The sequence below is a fragment of the Neodiprion pinetum genome, chromosome 5 (genome assembly GCF_021155775.2).
Source record: "Neodiprion pinetum isolate iyNeoPine1 chromosome 5, iyNeoPine1.2, whole genome shotgun sequence".
Classification (NCBI taxonomy): Eukaryota; Metazoa; Arthropoda; class Insecta; order Hymenoptera; family Diprionidae; genus Neodiprion; species Neodiprion pinetum.
The window spans coordinates 35,219,928-35,234,365 of NC_060236.1; the positions used below are offsets into that span (position 1 = coordinate 35,219,928).

The following is a 14,438-nucleotide window of genomic DNA, read 5'->3' on the forward strand; positions in this document are numbered from 1 at the left end:
CTCCTTGTTACACAATGCACTATTCTCGACCTCTCAGCAATCGTATACGTGCTTCCACAGCGTTATGGTACAGATATTTCTGCTGGAAACCGTTAACCAAACCGTTGCTAGATTCTCCAGTCAACGAGCGATCAAAGGCGAAGAAGAGGAAGAAGAAGAAGAGGGCTGTGGAATCACCTTTCTCACGTTGCGGTCCCGCCACTTTTTTGTTGGGTTGTCATTTGGGTTGTTTGCTTGGGTAGGTTGGTATAAGTTATACCGTATAACGAAAGATACATGTCTTCATCATATTCGGAATCCCATTTCACGGTTGCATAATTAAAGTGTGAAGTACTAAATACTTCCTTGCGAGAATTAACATTAGGTTCGACGTAGTGCAGCTTTCCCGATAATTCAGAATTCTTCGTATTAGGTGGCATTAGTTATAACTATATACGTAATGGAAATGCTATTTTTCTGCTAGCAGATAACTATAAATAGCATACATTTTTCAACACACGAAGGTTCATGTGCTTTACTGTCATGATAAGCTATCGGATAAAATACCATGAACAAACAAATATTGTTTCTTGTTAGCTACGTGCAGATTTTTTCGGATAAAAGGTTGAACAAACTAAGAACGCATAAAAGACGGAAACATCTCATAATATTGATCTGAATATATTTTCATTAAAACATAAATGTTGGATCGATGAGATAACAAAATGAGTTTACAAAATAATACAATTCAAAGTTGCAGTTTATATTACAAATTACTTTAGGGTGTATATACATGTCTATGTAATTATTCTGTGAACGATTGTAAATAATTTTCAATTCATATTTAAATAAATAATTTACTATTACGTATGATATATCTTGTATGTTTTGTGGGCGCCAGGTTTATCGTGGAACACGTGATTAACTTTACTTAAGGGGGTATTCTAGTGTAGAAATTTGAAAAAATCGATTTTTTTTTTTTTTATATTTTCAAAGCTTAACCTTTCAAGAATGTGTCCTTAAAAGGACAAGTCAAAATTTCAATTATTTTCAGAGATATAGCTATTTTAGTGACACGTCTTCAATACTGGCTCGGCTGGAACGAATTTTACTCGAAACTTTAAACGCGTTTTTCTCAAAACTACATTTTTCAAAACGGTTGACATGATTTCTCAAGTTCTATTGAACCGATTTACTTGAAATTTGGTGAGAATCTTCTCAATACATGTCTCTATCGCACGAACTATTATTATAACGAAATAATAATTTTTACTATTTTTAAAAAATTCAGAAACGTCCAAAAAAGTCAAAAAAAACGTATTATTTTTTCGGACAGCCGTAATTTGGCAAAAAAAAATTTTTTTTCGACTTTTTTTTAGTTAGTACGATAGCTGCATTTATGTAGATTAATAATCTTTTTTTTTTTTTTTTTTCTGATTTTGAAAATGCTTGCAATCGTGACAACATTGGCGCGCCATTTTTTTTGTACCCCCCACTTCAACAACTCATAGCACTTTCAATTTTGTATTTTTTGACTTGTTTTTTTTTTTTGTAATCGTGAAATAATAATAAACGCCTGATAAAAAAATGGATGGTAAAAATATTTTTTGTTTTTTGTTTATAGCACTTCAAAAAACACCTCAAATTCATGCCTCTACACTAGAATACCCCCTTAATTTCGGTTACGCGAAGTTTTAAAAATCATATTCATTTCACAATTAATTCAGCAACACGTTTGAATTATTCGAATTTCTTTTGCACAGAGTTCTAAGATTTCACCCAAATTGTATCAGCTTTCAATCGTCCGTCACATCAAATCGGTAAACAACTGCAAACGATTCTAATAAAATTCTCCTTTGTCGTACGGATTCCGTTTAAAAATTCACAGTGACCTTCATTTCGTGAAACTAAAATTACATTCACGACATTAGATGACTGTTATCATTATTCACCTATCAAATATCTGAAAAATATACTGAACTCTTTCTTGTGTGCTTTAAAACATCCCCGAGTCATAATGAGGATTAATATTTGTTCATACATTCAATTACAGTAGATCCATATAACCTAAGTCACTGAGCTTCTTTTTTTTTTTGCACTTCACGGTTTTCTTTCTTGCATTTTACCGCATCTTCTTATTACGTAAATAGAGTCGGAGGTACAAATACCATTCTGTACGAAGTACTTCGTGTGATACATTTACGTATGATTGCTTTATGGCAATTGATTTGTTTGGATATAGGTCAATAAGTTCGTGTGTAGGTATATACATAATGAATTTGACTGAAGTTACACGTTAGTTCACGCCCAAATGACTGCGGTGAATATGACAGGCATTAAAAGTTCACATATTCATTCATTCACAAACCAATTCTATTCACTGGCAATGAATCATTGAAATCATATTGTGACCGGGAAATATCTAAAGACCGCCAATAATCTGCTTTAGGATAAAACGAAATTCAATTCATTTGAATCTTGTGCTTGATTTGAGATATATATTTCGCCGATTCTTGCGCGCGAATATGAGGCCATGATCTGTCGCTGGTTTTTTTCATGGTTTACAATCAATATACTTCTGAAACTTATCACTTCCGATGATGTCTATACCAAATTTACGTTTTTGTTCTTGCAGTCTAATGGTCGACCGTCACCATCGATGATAAAATTTTGTCATCCATGAGTCAAAGCTCCAGGCCTGTGACGATCTCACATCGTTCGCCTTAATGGTTTCTCTCCGGTAATATTAGATGTATACACTTCAATAGTCACCGTATTCGTACCCGATAGACTGCAGCATCTTGAAAGCACCAGCCAGCAACAACGATCCGGTAAGATCACCGAGCGATGTCAAGTACGGGATTGCAGAATTGTCCGGGTCAATTTTGTACCGCCACATCGCGTGAATGATTATGTGAGCGATATAGAGCAAGAGCATTATCTGAAATGAAACAGAGAAACTCGTTCAACCATCTTCTCAATGCCGAATACCAGCTGTATGAAAAATGATTATGCGTATCTAACTACCAAAGAGAAACGCTGGAATTTTTTCACCGATCATACCTGCAATAACGCGGCAGTCAAGTAGGATAGTATGAAATAGATCTGCAGCGTCGAGTAGCCCCATTGAATGTAGTCTGCAGTGAAGATGAAGACCAGTTGACCAGGTATTGCCATACCCATCAGAATTCGTGCTGTTTTGGCGTAAGGTACTAAAAAAGTCAGATTTGATGAGTTTCGGGTATTTTCTGAAGGGCTGAGTGAACTGATCTGTAAATACCCCTTTTTTATTTTTCGTATGTTACCAACCTCCTTTGAAAAGCGCTGCCCACGGAGAAACGAAGATCTTTGCGTGGGGTGGCAAAATTCCCATGATTGAGGTTTGGTGCAATAGTGTTGAGATTCTGGATGCCTGCACCGAGACTAGATTGCCACCAATTCCGTTTATTATTGGTTGAAATATGACGAAGCCGTCGAAGACGTCAACCGCTTGGTCAAGGACTAATCCGCCAAGCCTGCAATCACAAAATGTCGATTTCAATGATCCTGGCACTGAGGTGGTCGGTAAGTGAGATACGAGCAACTATAGCCCCTTCAAATTCGGCACACTCACCCGCTAATGAACAACGCTGACAAAACCGGCGTCCAACCCGTTTTCAGAACGTTTCTGGTATATTTGTTTTTCAGAACTATGCATATCCACAGAGGCAAAAGGCAAATATAACCACCCAGGATGAGGTAGAGAATCCATATCTGATTATCCAGTATTTTAAAGAGTGCGGATGCAACAGTCGCTAAAACGGTGATGGAGACTACGTCACCAATGGATGCAGCGAGCGGTGTAGCAAGATTGTCGGGGTTCATTTTACAGCGATGCGATACCATAATTACAGCGATCATTACGAAATCTGGAAGCACACATAGTATAGTTACGTGATTCTGAGAAAGGTCGGATTATCAATAACGCAATTATCGTAATATCACTCTCGGAGTGATTCTCATCTCGGATTTGATACGTTGAATTTGACCGGTTCAAGTAAAGTGTCAAGTATGCATATTCGTGCATGTATTGACGTTCGTAACCGCGAGATGTCAGTTAAGAAAATGTTGTTCCAACTGTGAATCGCCGCAAACATTGTCTAGTGCTTGTTTCACTAGTCAACAAGCAATTGATCCTACAAGGTGTGCGAATGAAACTCCGTCAAGAACAAGCAACGGAAAATAAGTAAACGGTGCTTTTATTTGCCGGCAGTGCGTCAACGTTGTCAAAACAAATGGCAGACAAACAGGTATCCAATGAATTAATTTTAATCTAGACCTTTGACTCACCTAAGACAAAGCATGAGCTGGTCGCAGTACAAATGCTAGAAGTGGTCAACAGAAGAGCGTGGTTCCAAACGAACTGTCCCTGCATCACCGCCCCCACGGAGAGGGCGAAAATAGATACAAGAATAGCTGCTACTGAAGCCTGAATTTGAACGAGAACCACGTTGCCAATTATCATCTTCATGATCTCTCGGAAGCTTGTCATGTTGCCGATATTTGCCTGCGTGCTCAGTCGTGAGGCTAAACACATGTCGAGATTTCCTTTGAGACCCAGTAGAGCTGGTACAAGGATGAAGAGCTCACTGACGGCCACGAACACCGGCCAATTCTTGAAAATAACATTCAATCATTGGCTTAAGATACCCACATCTGCCCGATTGTGTGTTGAGTGAATTGGATGACGCGACGTGTGTACCAACCGCATTATCCTCAGAATTTGAAAATTTTTAACGCAAGTTGAGACAAATCTGTCCGATACAGTTGGTGGTATTTGCAAAATTTGATACAAGATAAGATCTGTGAGAGGGCGATATTGGTGAAAGGATTTTACGATTCATTCAAACGCTAGGCTCACTCGATGCTACAAAACGATTTAATGATCGGCAGCGGTGACCACTAAACTCGACGGCAATAAAATCAAAGTGATTCCAGATATAATATTACTTTTATACGTATATATACATATGGGGTACGGACGAAGGCTTAGCGAGGTGAATGTCGGAGCAGAATCTATATACGACTATAATACTGATTCACGATAGTTATTACTTTTGTTCCTGTATATCGGGAAATGTGATGTGGGGACATCTCGTAAGAAATGGGGCGTTAAAACAGTCAGGGCCCACTTGACTTTGCCACGAAGTAGTCCATTAATCCAATACAAAATGGCGGATTTCTATCCTCCGCTTTTATTGTGTCATGAAACAACTTTTATTCACCTCTATCGGTCTCCCGCTGCTCCGCCAGACTCGCTAAGCTGCCAGAACCCAGAAACTCCATTCCAATTGTCAAGTGACATGCTGAAGGATTTGGAAAACATGGCGTGCGAGACAAATACAATACAGGAATTATTAGAAATCACACTCAGAAAATTCCCACCTGCACATTCGACAGAACCAATCCAGCCCCGATGGTGCCAATTCCAGCGATGAAAAACGGTACGGAAATCTGTACCGTTGTCGTGTACCACTTTTCGGCCTTGACAATTTTCCGCTTATCTCCAGAGCCTGGCGATCCAACGGGAAAGTCAGGATCTGGGTCGGAGTTTGTGATCGAGGTGATCGTGACGATGGAACTGCTGCTGGACAGCGATCCGCCTCCAGGACTCGGAGGTGGCAGACCATTCTTTTCAGAATAAGCTCCAAAGGGGAGCTTCAGTGATGCTGGAAGAGTGAAGATTTTCAACTATTAATACCCACGTGTGCCGCGCTTCAGAGTTTCGTGACAAAAATCCGGCCAAACTAACCTGCTATTTTTTTGGCAGTGACTTCGTCAGCGTTAAGATTCGAGATTTCGATGTAGTCATTTTTGGAGAATTTACCGACGTCGAGGGTGAGATCAGCTTTATTGTCACCGAGGGTAAACGAGTGATCGTTGTTTATCTTCGCGTGATTTTCCTGTTTGGGTGCTGGGTCGGGATGAGCGTCAGCCGGGCTCTTGTTCGATTTCTGGTTTTGACTGGCCAAATCTGTAATGCTCAACAGTTTTGGTCTGTCCTCCGGATCCGGGAAAGCAACCATATCTAAAAAAAGAGGAATCGTTCCCGAATCACGAACACGTTAACGGAAATGAATGTCAGCGCTCGTAGTCGTGGAAATGAATTGTCCATTCCTGTGGAATAACATTTGACAGTCGATTCCATCACCTTCGAATTGAACAGATTCATACGCACGTGTTTGTGAAGCCACGCTTGTTATTCTCGTCAGTGAAACGTTCCGTTTATTAACGGAGGGCAATTACGTTTAAAAAGTATATAACATCAAAACGAAAATAACGTCATACGCCGCGGGTCTCAGTGAATGGTCGAAGTTTCATAGTTCCAGATTGAATTCCGATTTCATTCATGCCGATGCTTTCATCGCGATCAATCGTTACAAATAAACATTGTGTACCCAGCGTATGACGTAGCCTATATTTTTCTCAACTTTTAACCGTTTTGCTCGTTGCCTAAGAATTGATTGACGTATATTGCACCGAATGGAATAGGATCGGGTGTCTCTTTCGGATTATAGTTCAACTGTTATCCTATCATTTAACCATTTTTCTCAGAACCTTGATCGCTGTCGTCTTAATGACGTCTATGATCCGTTTTTCGCAAAATTCTCAATGTGCTTATTTTCTGACAAGTATATATGAATATGTATATATGTATATACTTATACATAGTGTTTACACAGTTGTAATACAATTTCAAGGAAACAGACTATTTGTCACGGAAAAGGCGAATACTTTGTAAAATGTTCACCGTTGACATAGAAAAAAAATAAGGTGATCAGTGGAATAATGATCAGTGAAAAAATGACGGGGAACTCACCGGAATGTGTATTGCAGCGAGTCGTGTGTTGAGTATCTTATACCAGTTGACCAAAGCCACTGCAGAGGTTTTTTTGATATTCCGGACGCCGCCAAGCCGTAAGAGTTCTGCCACCACAATCTGTTTAGAAATGAACGAACTCGTTATTTTCGACTGTAAACTACCGCGATAGGATCACCGTAAAGAATTGACTGGGAGAGATTTCCGAAACTACGTTTTATTCCAATGTTGAAGCAACATTCACGAATGTTCTTCGAACTTGCGAACTAGCGAAATTGCAGCACGATTTACCGCGGCCAACACGCTGCTCATTATAAATAACGTCGCGCGTGGAAGTCTAACAGATTACTTTTTCCTTGAGAACATAATCTGGTCTAACAGGAGTCTCCCTTTCTCTCTTCGTCTCGGATAGGAATTTTACGGCAGCTAATAAAATTGTTCTTTTCGATCTTCGCCTCGCGATTTTACGATATTTTTTTTTCCCGATCAGGTTCCCGCTAGTTTCGCGTGTTAAATGTTTAGAAGCAGTTTTTTCACAGTGAATATTTCTCGCTAGTTAATATTTAGTCTCTGCTGTCATTCACCAAACGCCTTGAAAAGAATTCGGACCGTTTGTTATGTCAACTTTCATACAACACTCGACTTTCCATACACGTGATTTCGAAATTAAAGATATGCCACGACTATAGCATCATACAATCTGCATACACGTATAATCAGAGGATAAGTACGGAGGATAAACAAAAATTTTCCTAACGTTCCCCAAGTATCTGCGTGCTCTGAATTACTTACGGTGAGAATCCGTTGGAAAAAGTTAGAGCCAGCGTGTTCTATTGATTCGAAGACGAGATCTTTTTTCCCCCTCACTCTTCCCAGGCTACCGACCGGACTTCCGAGTCACTCGATGGTGAAAAATTAATTCGAACAATATCGGGCGACAATTTAACAAAGAAAATCGTAGATTTTCAATTATGGATTTCTTTTGTAAACTGTTGAAAACCGTAAGGAAAAAAAAATACTGATGCCGAAAACGTTGGCGAATGAGGAAATCGAGAAAACCGGTTCGACAAAAACTGCTTTAACAAACGACTGTTCAACACTTTCAACTGGTCTGAGATATTTTTAAGCAGCGCCGTTTCTCCAACGCCGACCGACCACCGCGAGCGACAACGTTTCACTGATAACTCGTTGCAAAGTTCCGCCTGTCGACGGCCTCACTGCAACACCTCACAATTAAAGATGTTTCATCGTCTCTGTATCAATCCTTAAGTACAATCCGCTCCGTGCACGTGGACGTAATACCCGCCAAGAGTTCCCCGAATCTCACCCCACCTTTCTTCAATACCGTCGCCTTTGTTTTAAATATATTTTTTTTTTTTTTAATTCCTAGATGGGATGAAAAATCCCAGTGCTAACAAACATCGAATACCGCATGAAGAATTTCCAAACCGGTTGTAGAGATAAACGTAATTATTGGCAAAACTATCGATCCTTTCGCATCGTCGATCGAGGGATCGTGTTAGTGTAAAGGGTCGAAGGATAGCTGATTTTCGCGATTTTTTTTTTCAATGGGCAAAATACGCTAATCAGTCTCACTTTTTTTTTACGTCAAATCAAAGCACTCGTGAAGAACAGGAAATACATTTGTATACGTTAATTTTTTCTTCTATTTTTTATATATTTCTTTTTTAACGGTTTTCTCGAAACGTGGCTTTTCAAAGCGGTGTACACTCTCAGAGGAAGAGTTTTCAAACTATCCGACTCAAATTTGGTCACAACGTTCTTCACGCCATTCTTTATTTTGCTATGGAAACTTTTTTTTTTTAAATTGTCACATTTTGTTAACGAAAAACTATAGAAAAAATGAAAAATAAATTAATCGGATAGTTTTTTTACAAACCACCGCCGTTTTGTCAATTGAGATTAAAAAAAAAAAAAGAAAAAACTGCACAGCAAGATAGCGGCTTTCATACTGATTAATAATCTCTTTACAAATTTTGTTTCAGATTATACTTACGGCCACAACCGTATACACCGTGAGGACTCCTCTTTTTCAAAGACATGTTGAACCGTTAAAACAAAAAGTAAAAAAATTAAAAAATTCACTATCGAAAAAAAATCGTGAAACTTGATTATTTTTCGACCCGTTAAACTGGCACGGTGATCCCTTAATCGGATGAAATAACGCCATTTCATCGTCTGGCAAGAACGTCAGCTCAGTTTCAAAGTTTCACATGTTGTTCCGGATGGTACGTGTTTGTTGGAAAACGAACACCGTATCTTGTCTGGTGCTTCATAATAGGCTACAAAATTGAGCTATTATAACGCGTGATAACACTTTTTTTCTTCGAGGCAAATTCTTGGCTGTCTTAATGTTTGCCGCTTCGTCAACAATTTTGTCGCAACTTTCGTCGAAATCGATTGACCGATATTTGTGTTTAATTCGTTTGATTCTACAGTAATAAAAGGAAAAGAAAATCCGAATTATCATTAACACAATCATTGTATACACTGTACATGTGCACGTAATTGGAAAATGGAAGATTTTCGTTTTTAAAACGATTGTAAATGAAAGTATCAGTAATTATCGAACGATTGAATCAGCGTAGCCAACTGATTGATATGAATTTCTGAGAAATAGCACCTGATTTTTCAACATTACAATTATTATACATACATAAATAAATTACAATTATTCAACAATTATTGAATTTCCCCCTCCTCGCCCAAATTGGCCGATCACCTGACGCACAAAGTATGACCACCTTATTTTTTGATCAAGACAAATCGAAAAACTAGCGACATAATTATTCGTCGGCCTTCTATCAATTGCTCTACTCCTCTAATCGCATTAACTGAAGTACGATAGCTAATTATTACAGTGGAACCTCGATCAAGCGGAAGCAAATATGACGTATATATGCTTGTATATTTTTTTCTCTTTAAATCAACAGTTATTAAGAAACCCCGAAAATATAAACATCAACATCGCATGAATAAAAAGTATTTTTTGTAACCATTGCATCGTTATGATATTATCACGAAATTTCTGGAATATTTTTTGCACTTAGTCTATCTGTTGACAATATATGGATCATCAGGTTTAACAAGAACAAGAAAAATTATTCCGAAAGTCCGGACAATCAGTATTCGAAATGAACCGCGTCTCTCTGCTAATCGAGGTTTTTAACCTATACTTCTGATAACACAGGTCTGCAAAAAGATATTTTATTCCAGCTGCATGGGATGTTATCGCTAAATACCGTTTTCGAGTAGGCTGAATCCAAAAATGACTTTCATTTCCCTCCATCACGTACAGTATTTTTGCAAAATACAAGGTGTTCGCATAATAAAAAGCATAAAAATAATGAAAACAACACCATTTCATTACAATGAATTAAGCAATATTTCTTATAAAATTAAACAAACAACATCTTCGTGAAATGTGCTTAACATTCCGTGCTCATTCTTTTTGCCTATGAAACCTTCTTCTTCTCTTTGATGCTCCTCCGAACACGCTTCCGCTTTCCATTTTCTCGTTCCCTTTTTGTATTTATTCTTGACTCTCACTCTAATACATATTAAATGAAAATAAGAAATCACTTTTGCACAGGATTTTCATAATCAAGAATAGAATACACACCAGATTTCGAATTAAACGGGAGTTTCACTTTAAATGAAACTACAAACACGAGTTAGTGAAATAGACCTGTCGTGATGGAATATTTCGAGTATTTTACCCGGTTTCGGTTAGTGAAAATTCATAAGAAAGAGTATCAAAAAACTTATGCAGTTTTTTGTTTGCAAACTTGTGTAATCAGCCGCGTTGTAGATAAAAAAAAAAAAACAAAAAAAATTAGATTTTTTTCTCCTCTCGAAGAGAGAAGAAGCTCCGAACGCTTCGTCCGGAATGCGTAATGGAGTTTTGAGGAAACGTTTCCTTCGGCTGGCAGCAGCCTTGGACTTACTTAATTCATTGTCATACACCTCGACGGTTGATTTAATCGTGGAATTGAGCACCGCCGTGTGTGGCATTATGCAGCAATGAGTAAAATTACCAACGGCCCGAGCATAATGTACGTTGTCAGAGATTCAATTGCAAGCCTGTTCTACCAGTGTAAAAGAACAATAAAAAACCTCGCGTTATTGTGAGCCATTACAAGCTATAGGAGCGCACTTATCAATCTCGTTTTGCGGCTATAGTTATAGTAGTGAAAACAGAATTTTGTAACCAATTTTCTTCTTCCAATTTCAGCGTCGATAACATGTAACATAATTATTATAAACAAAGTGTTGACCGTTATTTCCACCTTGACACTGCGGTGTGTAACATAAATATGGCCACAGGTTTTCTCTCGATGTCTCGTGTTACACCTGCAGTGCAATTTTGTACGTATTATTACGCATGGATGTGTAATTGAGATACGAAAACGTGTATTTGCCGCAGCTCGGTCAGTTTTGCTTCGGTAATTTTACAATTGCAGCTCGATTCCACGGTGCGATAAATCGTTATTTTGATTCTTATTTTTCGCAGACTCGTTTTGCTTGATTTTCTTCGTCAAACATTACCATGTGCATCGGCGTTTCCACACTTTGACAATGGCGATTTTTAAACTTGAGACAACATTTTTCTGTCCAGGCTTCGATAAAAATTAATTCCTAGCCTAGATTACCTGGGTATTGAAAAGTTCACAATTCAGTGCAACCACTCGACGCTGGTGAACGTCGATTCGATCGATCCTGTACTTCAGCAGTGTGGCAATCGCTCGCAGTTTTATATTTTCATCTACACTCGCGATAAATTATATCGCTACATTTTCTCAGATGCTTTTTGCTCCACCCTCTTTCTTCTCACTCATAATCTTTTGTCAATATATTGCCAATTATTGCTTGATATTGTACACCGCGTTTCTTTGCCGAGCATGTGTGCATACCTCTAGACGATTATCTAATCACCGGTTGTGCGAATCGAAACAGACGATAGCAAAAAAAAAAAAAGAAAACAACTGCAGCGAAAAAAATACTTGCACCTGCAAATTTTACAGCTTGACAAAGTTTTTGAAATCCTCCAAACGTTTCGGAACTATTTAAAGTCGTAAACGCCTAAAAATACGGTTTTAGTAACGGAAGGTCGTAGATTTTTCTCTCTCTCTCTCTCTCTCTCTCTCTCTCTCTCTCAATAATAGCGACGAAATTAGTGCAAATTTTGGAATCAACTATTTGGAGGTTAAAGATTTTATGCGAACGGATACAACGTTTCTATTTTAAGTTGAATGAAAAAGAAATCTTAATTCCCATGCATTAATTTCGTATGGCTCGTATCCACTATACACAGTTATTTTTGTTACTTTTATCGCTTTCGGAAAAAAAAAATAAATAAACGTAAAGTCAAGCAATTATAAATTTCCCACCATTTTTTCATAAGTATACATTTTTCCCCACAAAAATGTCAGACTTGTATAATGTCGCCTACTGTATTTTGTAATTAGTTTGCATACCTTATTTTCAGCCGAATATCGTCATATATCGTCAGCAATTACAACCTTCTGTTATTTATCTTATCAAACTTTCAATTTCATGCGCTTCCGAGTAATTTAAAAAAATATTACACGACCTTTCGTTTTTTTAACCAGCAAACAGCATTGTTCGTGCGATTCATTTTCTGACTCATGTTCACCGGTCGAACGCTGTTAAAAAAATTTAAATAAACATAATATCCTAAAAGATCCACTTTATATTTATGTTATTTGTTACATCTCTGTTAGTAAATATGAAACAAATTTTTGTAATTTTAACATTTAAATTGTAATTTGTACTTCTTCTTTCAGTGAGTAATACATTAAAAAATGGTTGAATCAACCCAAAAATTTTAGTCGACTTGTTGGGATATTTTTTTTCTAACCGTATACATCCGTCTGCTGCATCCAAATGTGATCACTATTTTTTGGAATCCTTTTTTTTTTATCACAAAGCTTCGTATCCCACAGTCGACGACGTTGCACTGATCACATATTATTCCGATTTTCAATGTATTTCAATACACCGAATAACTACGAATTTATCGCCACAGCCAATTCACAGCATCTTGTGAATTGAATGCCGACAAAAGGTTCAGTCACAACGACGCGACGGTTTGTTTACACCCAAAGGAAAATAATGGGACACATTAGACCGAGAGAAACGAGGTAACGTATCACTATTGCTGCGGAAAGTTGACAGAAAACTTCATATTTCACAGTATACTCGGTACCTTGAGGTATTCGAAAGCACTTACAGCAAAACGGATTTCAGACTGCCTGCAGTTAAGGGCCGGGTGAACTTTGGAGCAAAATATTATGATTTTCTAAGCGGTCTTACATGTCGAGCAAAATCTTGGCACGTGTAGTAATCGACGTCTTATTGTTGACCGTTGCCGGAATAGAACTTAGTCTTGTAGTATGATTGAAATCTCTGTACTCTGCAAGGTATTCATATTCTTATAATCGTTTTTATCGGTGTTGTGATTTTTGCTATCGTCATTGGCATTGTCTTCATTGTCATCGTAATGAGATTCCGCCCGGCTAATTGTCGTTCGGATTTAATGCAAGTGATGGATTGTCCAAGTGATTCGAATCTGTGATGGAGAATAACCTGTGCGTACTGCTCATGTCCCAACCCGATTTTACTCCGCTGGGATTTTCCCAATAAATCCTATGTTCGATTGTCAAATTTGTGCTTGTAATTATCAGAGTAATATCCTACGCACGTATTTATTTCACCGTTTTGGTAATTGATCGCATCAGATTTCGATCTATAAAGACTCAGGTAAGAACCATCCAATCTGCAATTGTAAAAACACAATCGAAGATCGTCTGGCGATTGAAGTAATTTTACAAAAAAAATTATACTCGAACTTTAGTTTTCGTCGTGGCATATGTTCACAAGAACAGCTTTTTTTGGTCGAGTAAACTGATCATGAGGTGTTATCATTAATAGAGAGCGTATACGCTGCAAATCGATTTTCCTCAACACGTCGGCTACAGGAATTTCCTGAAAAATGAAACGAGAAAAGTATTTACGGCGCTTGCTGTTACGTTTCATAGACCATTAATACTGGCATACTTAAGCCGTTGCATTGCATCGCAGTCGAGGAGTCAAGCCGGCCTGTATCGGTGATCTGCGCAAATACGGGGATTAAGGTAAATATAACGCTTCCGGCTTTCATTCGGGTATTTCGACGTAAAATTATGATTCACTCGCCGTGATTGTGGATGCTTGTCATTTTATCTCGGTTGAATCGATCATCGTTTTGAGAAAATTTAATGCTATCCCGATCACGGCAAAGAAAATCCCCATTACGTGCTTTGATTGATTAAGAAATTACCTGCGTGGTAATTGAATAGAAAGAAACAGATTCACCTCTAATAATGTCTAGACGTGTGCCAAGAATGCAACGATCCGTAAAACAAAGTTCTGGGAATACCGCGGTTATCCACAAATTGTCATTTCCGAGACGATCACTTAAGCTTCGCAGACTGCATGCGCATATGTACCGAGAATTTCGCCTGAAAGGACCAGCTCGTAGCGAGCGCTATTCAACTTGCTCAATTTTAATCGGCCG

The 14,438-nt window shown here is 38.1% G+C and overlaps 1 protein-coding gene across 4 annotated transcripts; it reads right to left on the reverse strand.

Moving 5' to 3' along the window:
* Positions 1 to 721: 721 nt before the first annotated feature.
* LOC124219695 (solute carrier family 41 member 1) lies at positions 722 to 13,318 on the reverse strand. 4 transcript variants are annotated; one of them, XM_069135939.1, is made up of 9 exons: positions 12,741 to 13,318; positions 6,839 to 6,958; positions 5,771 to 6,046; positions 5,404 to 5,687; positions 4,309 to 4,633; positions 3,593 to 3,887; positions 3,289 to 3,494; positions 3,043 to 3,191; positions 722 to 2,920 (listed from the first exon to the last, which is right to left on the reverse strand). In XM_069135939.1, the coding sequence occupies exons 3-9, from the start codon at positions 6,042 to 6,044 to the stop codon at positions 2,741 to 2,743; spliced, it is 1,713 nt and encodes a 570-aa protein (XP_068992040.1). In that variant the 5' UTR covers positions 6,045 to 6,046; positions 6,839 to 6,958; positions 12,741 to 13,318; the 3' UTR covers positions 722 to 2,740. The 4 variants fall into 4 exon arrangements, with proteins under 4 accessions (XP_068992040.1, XP_046483600.1, XP_046483601.1 ...); XM_046627644.2 differs by lacking the exon at positions 12,741 to 13,318 and adding an exon at positions 8,856 to 9,059; XM_046627645.2 differs by lacking the exon at positions 12,741 to 13,318 and adding an exon at positions 8,259 to 8,503.
* Positions 13,319 to 14,438: the final 1,120 nt, after the last annotated feature.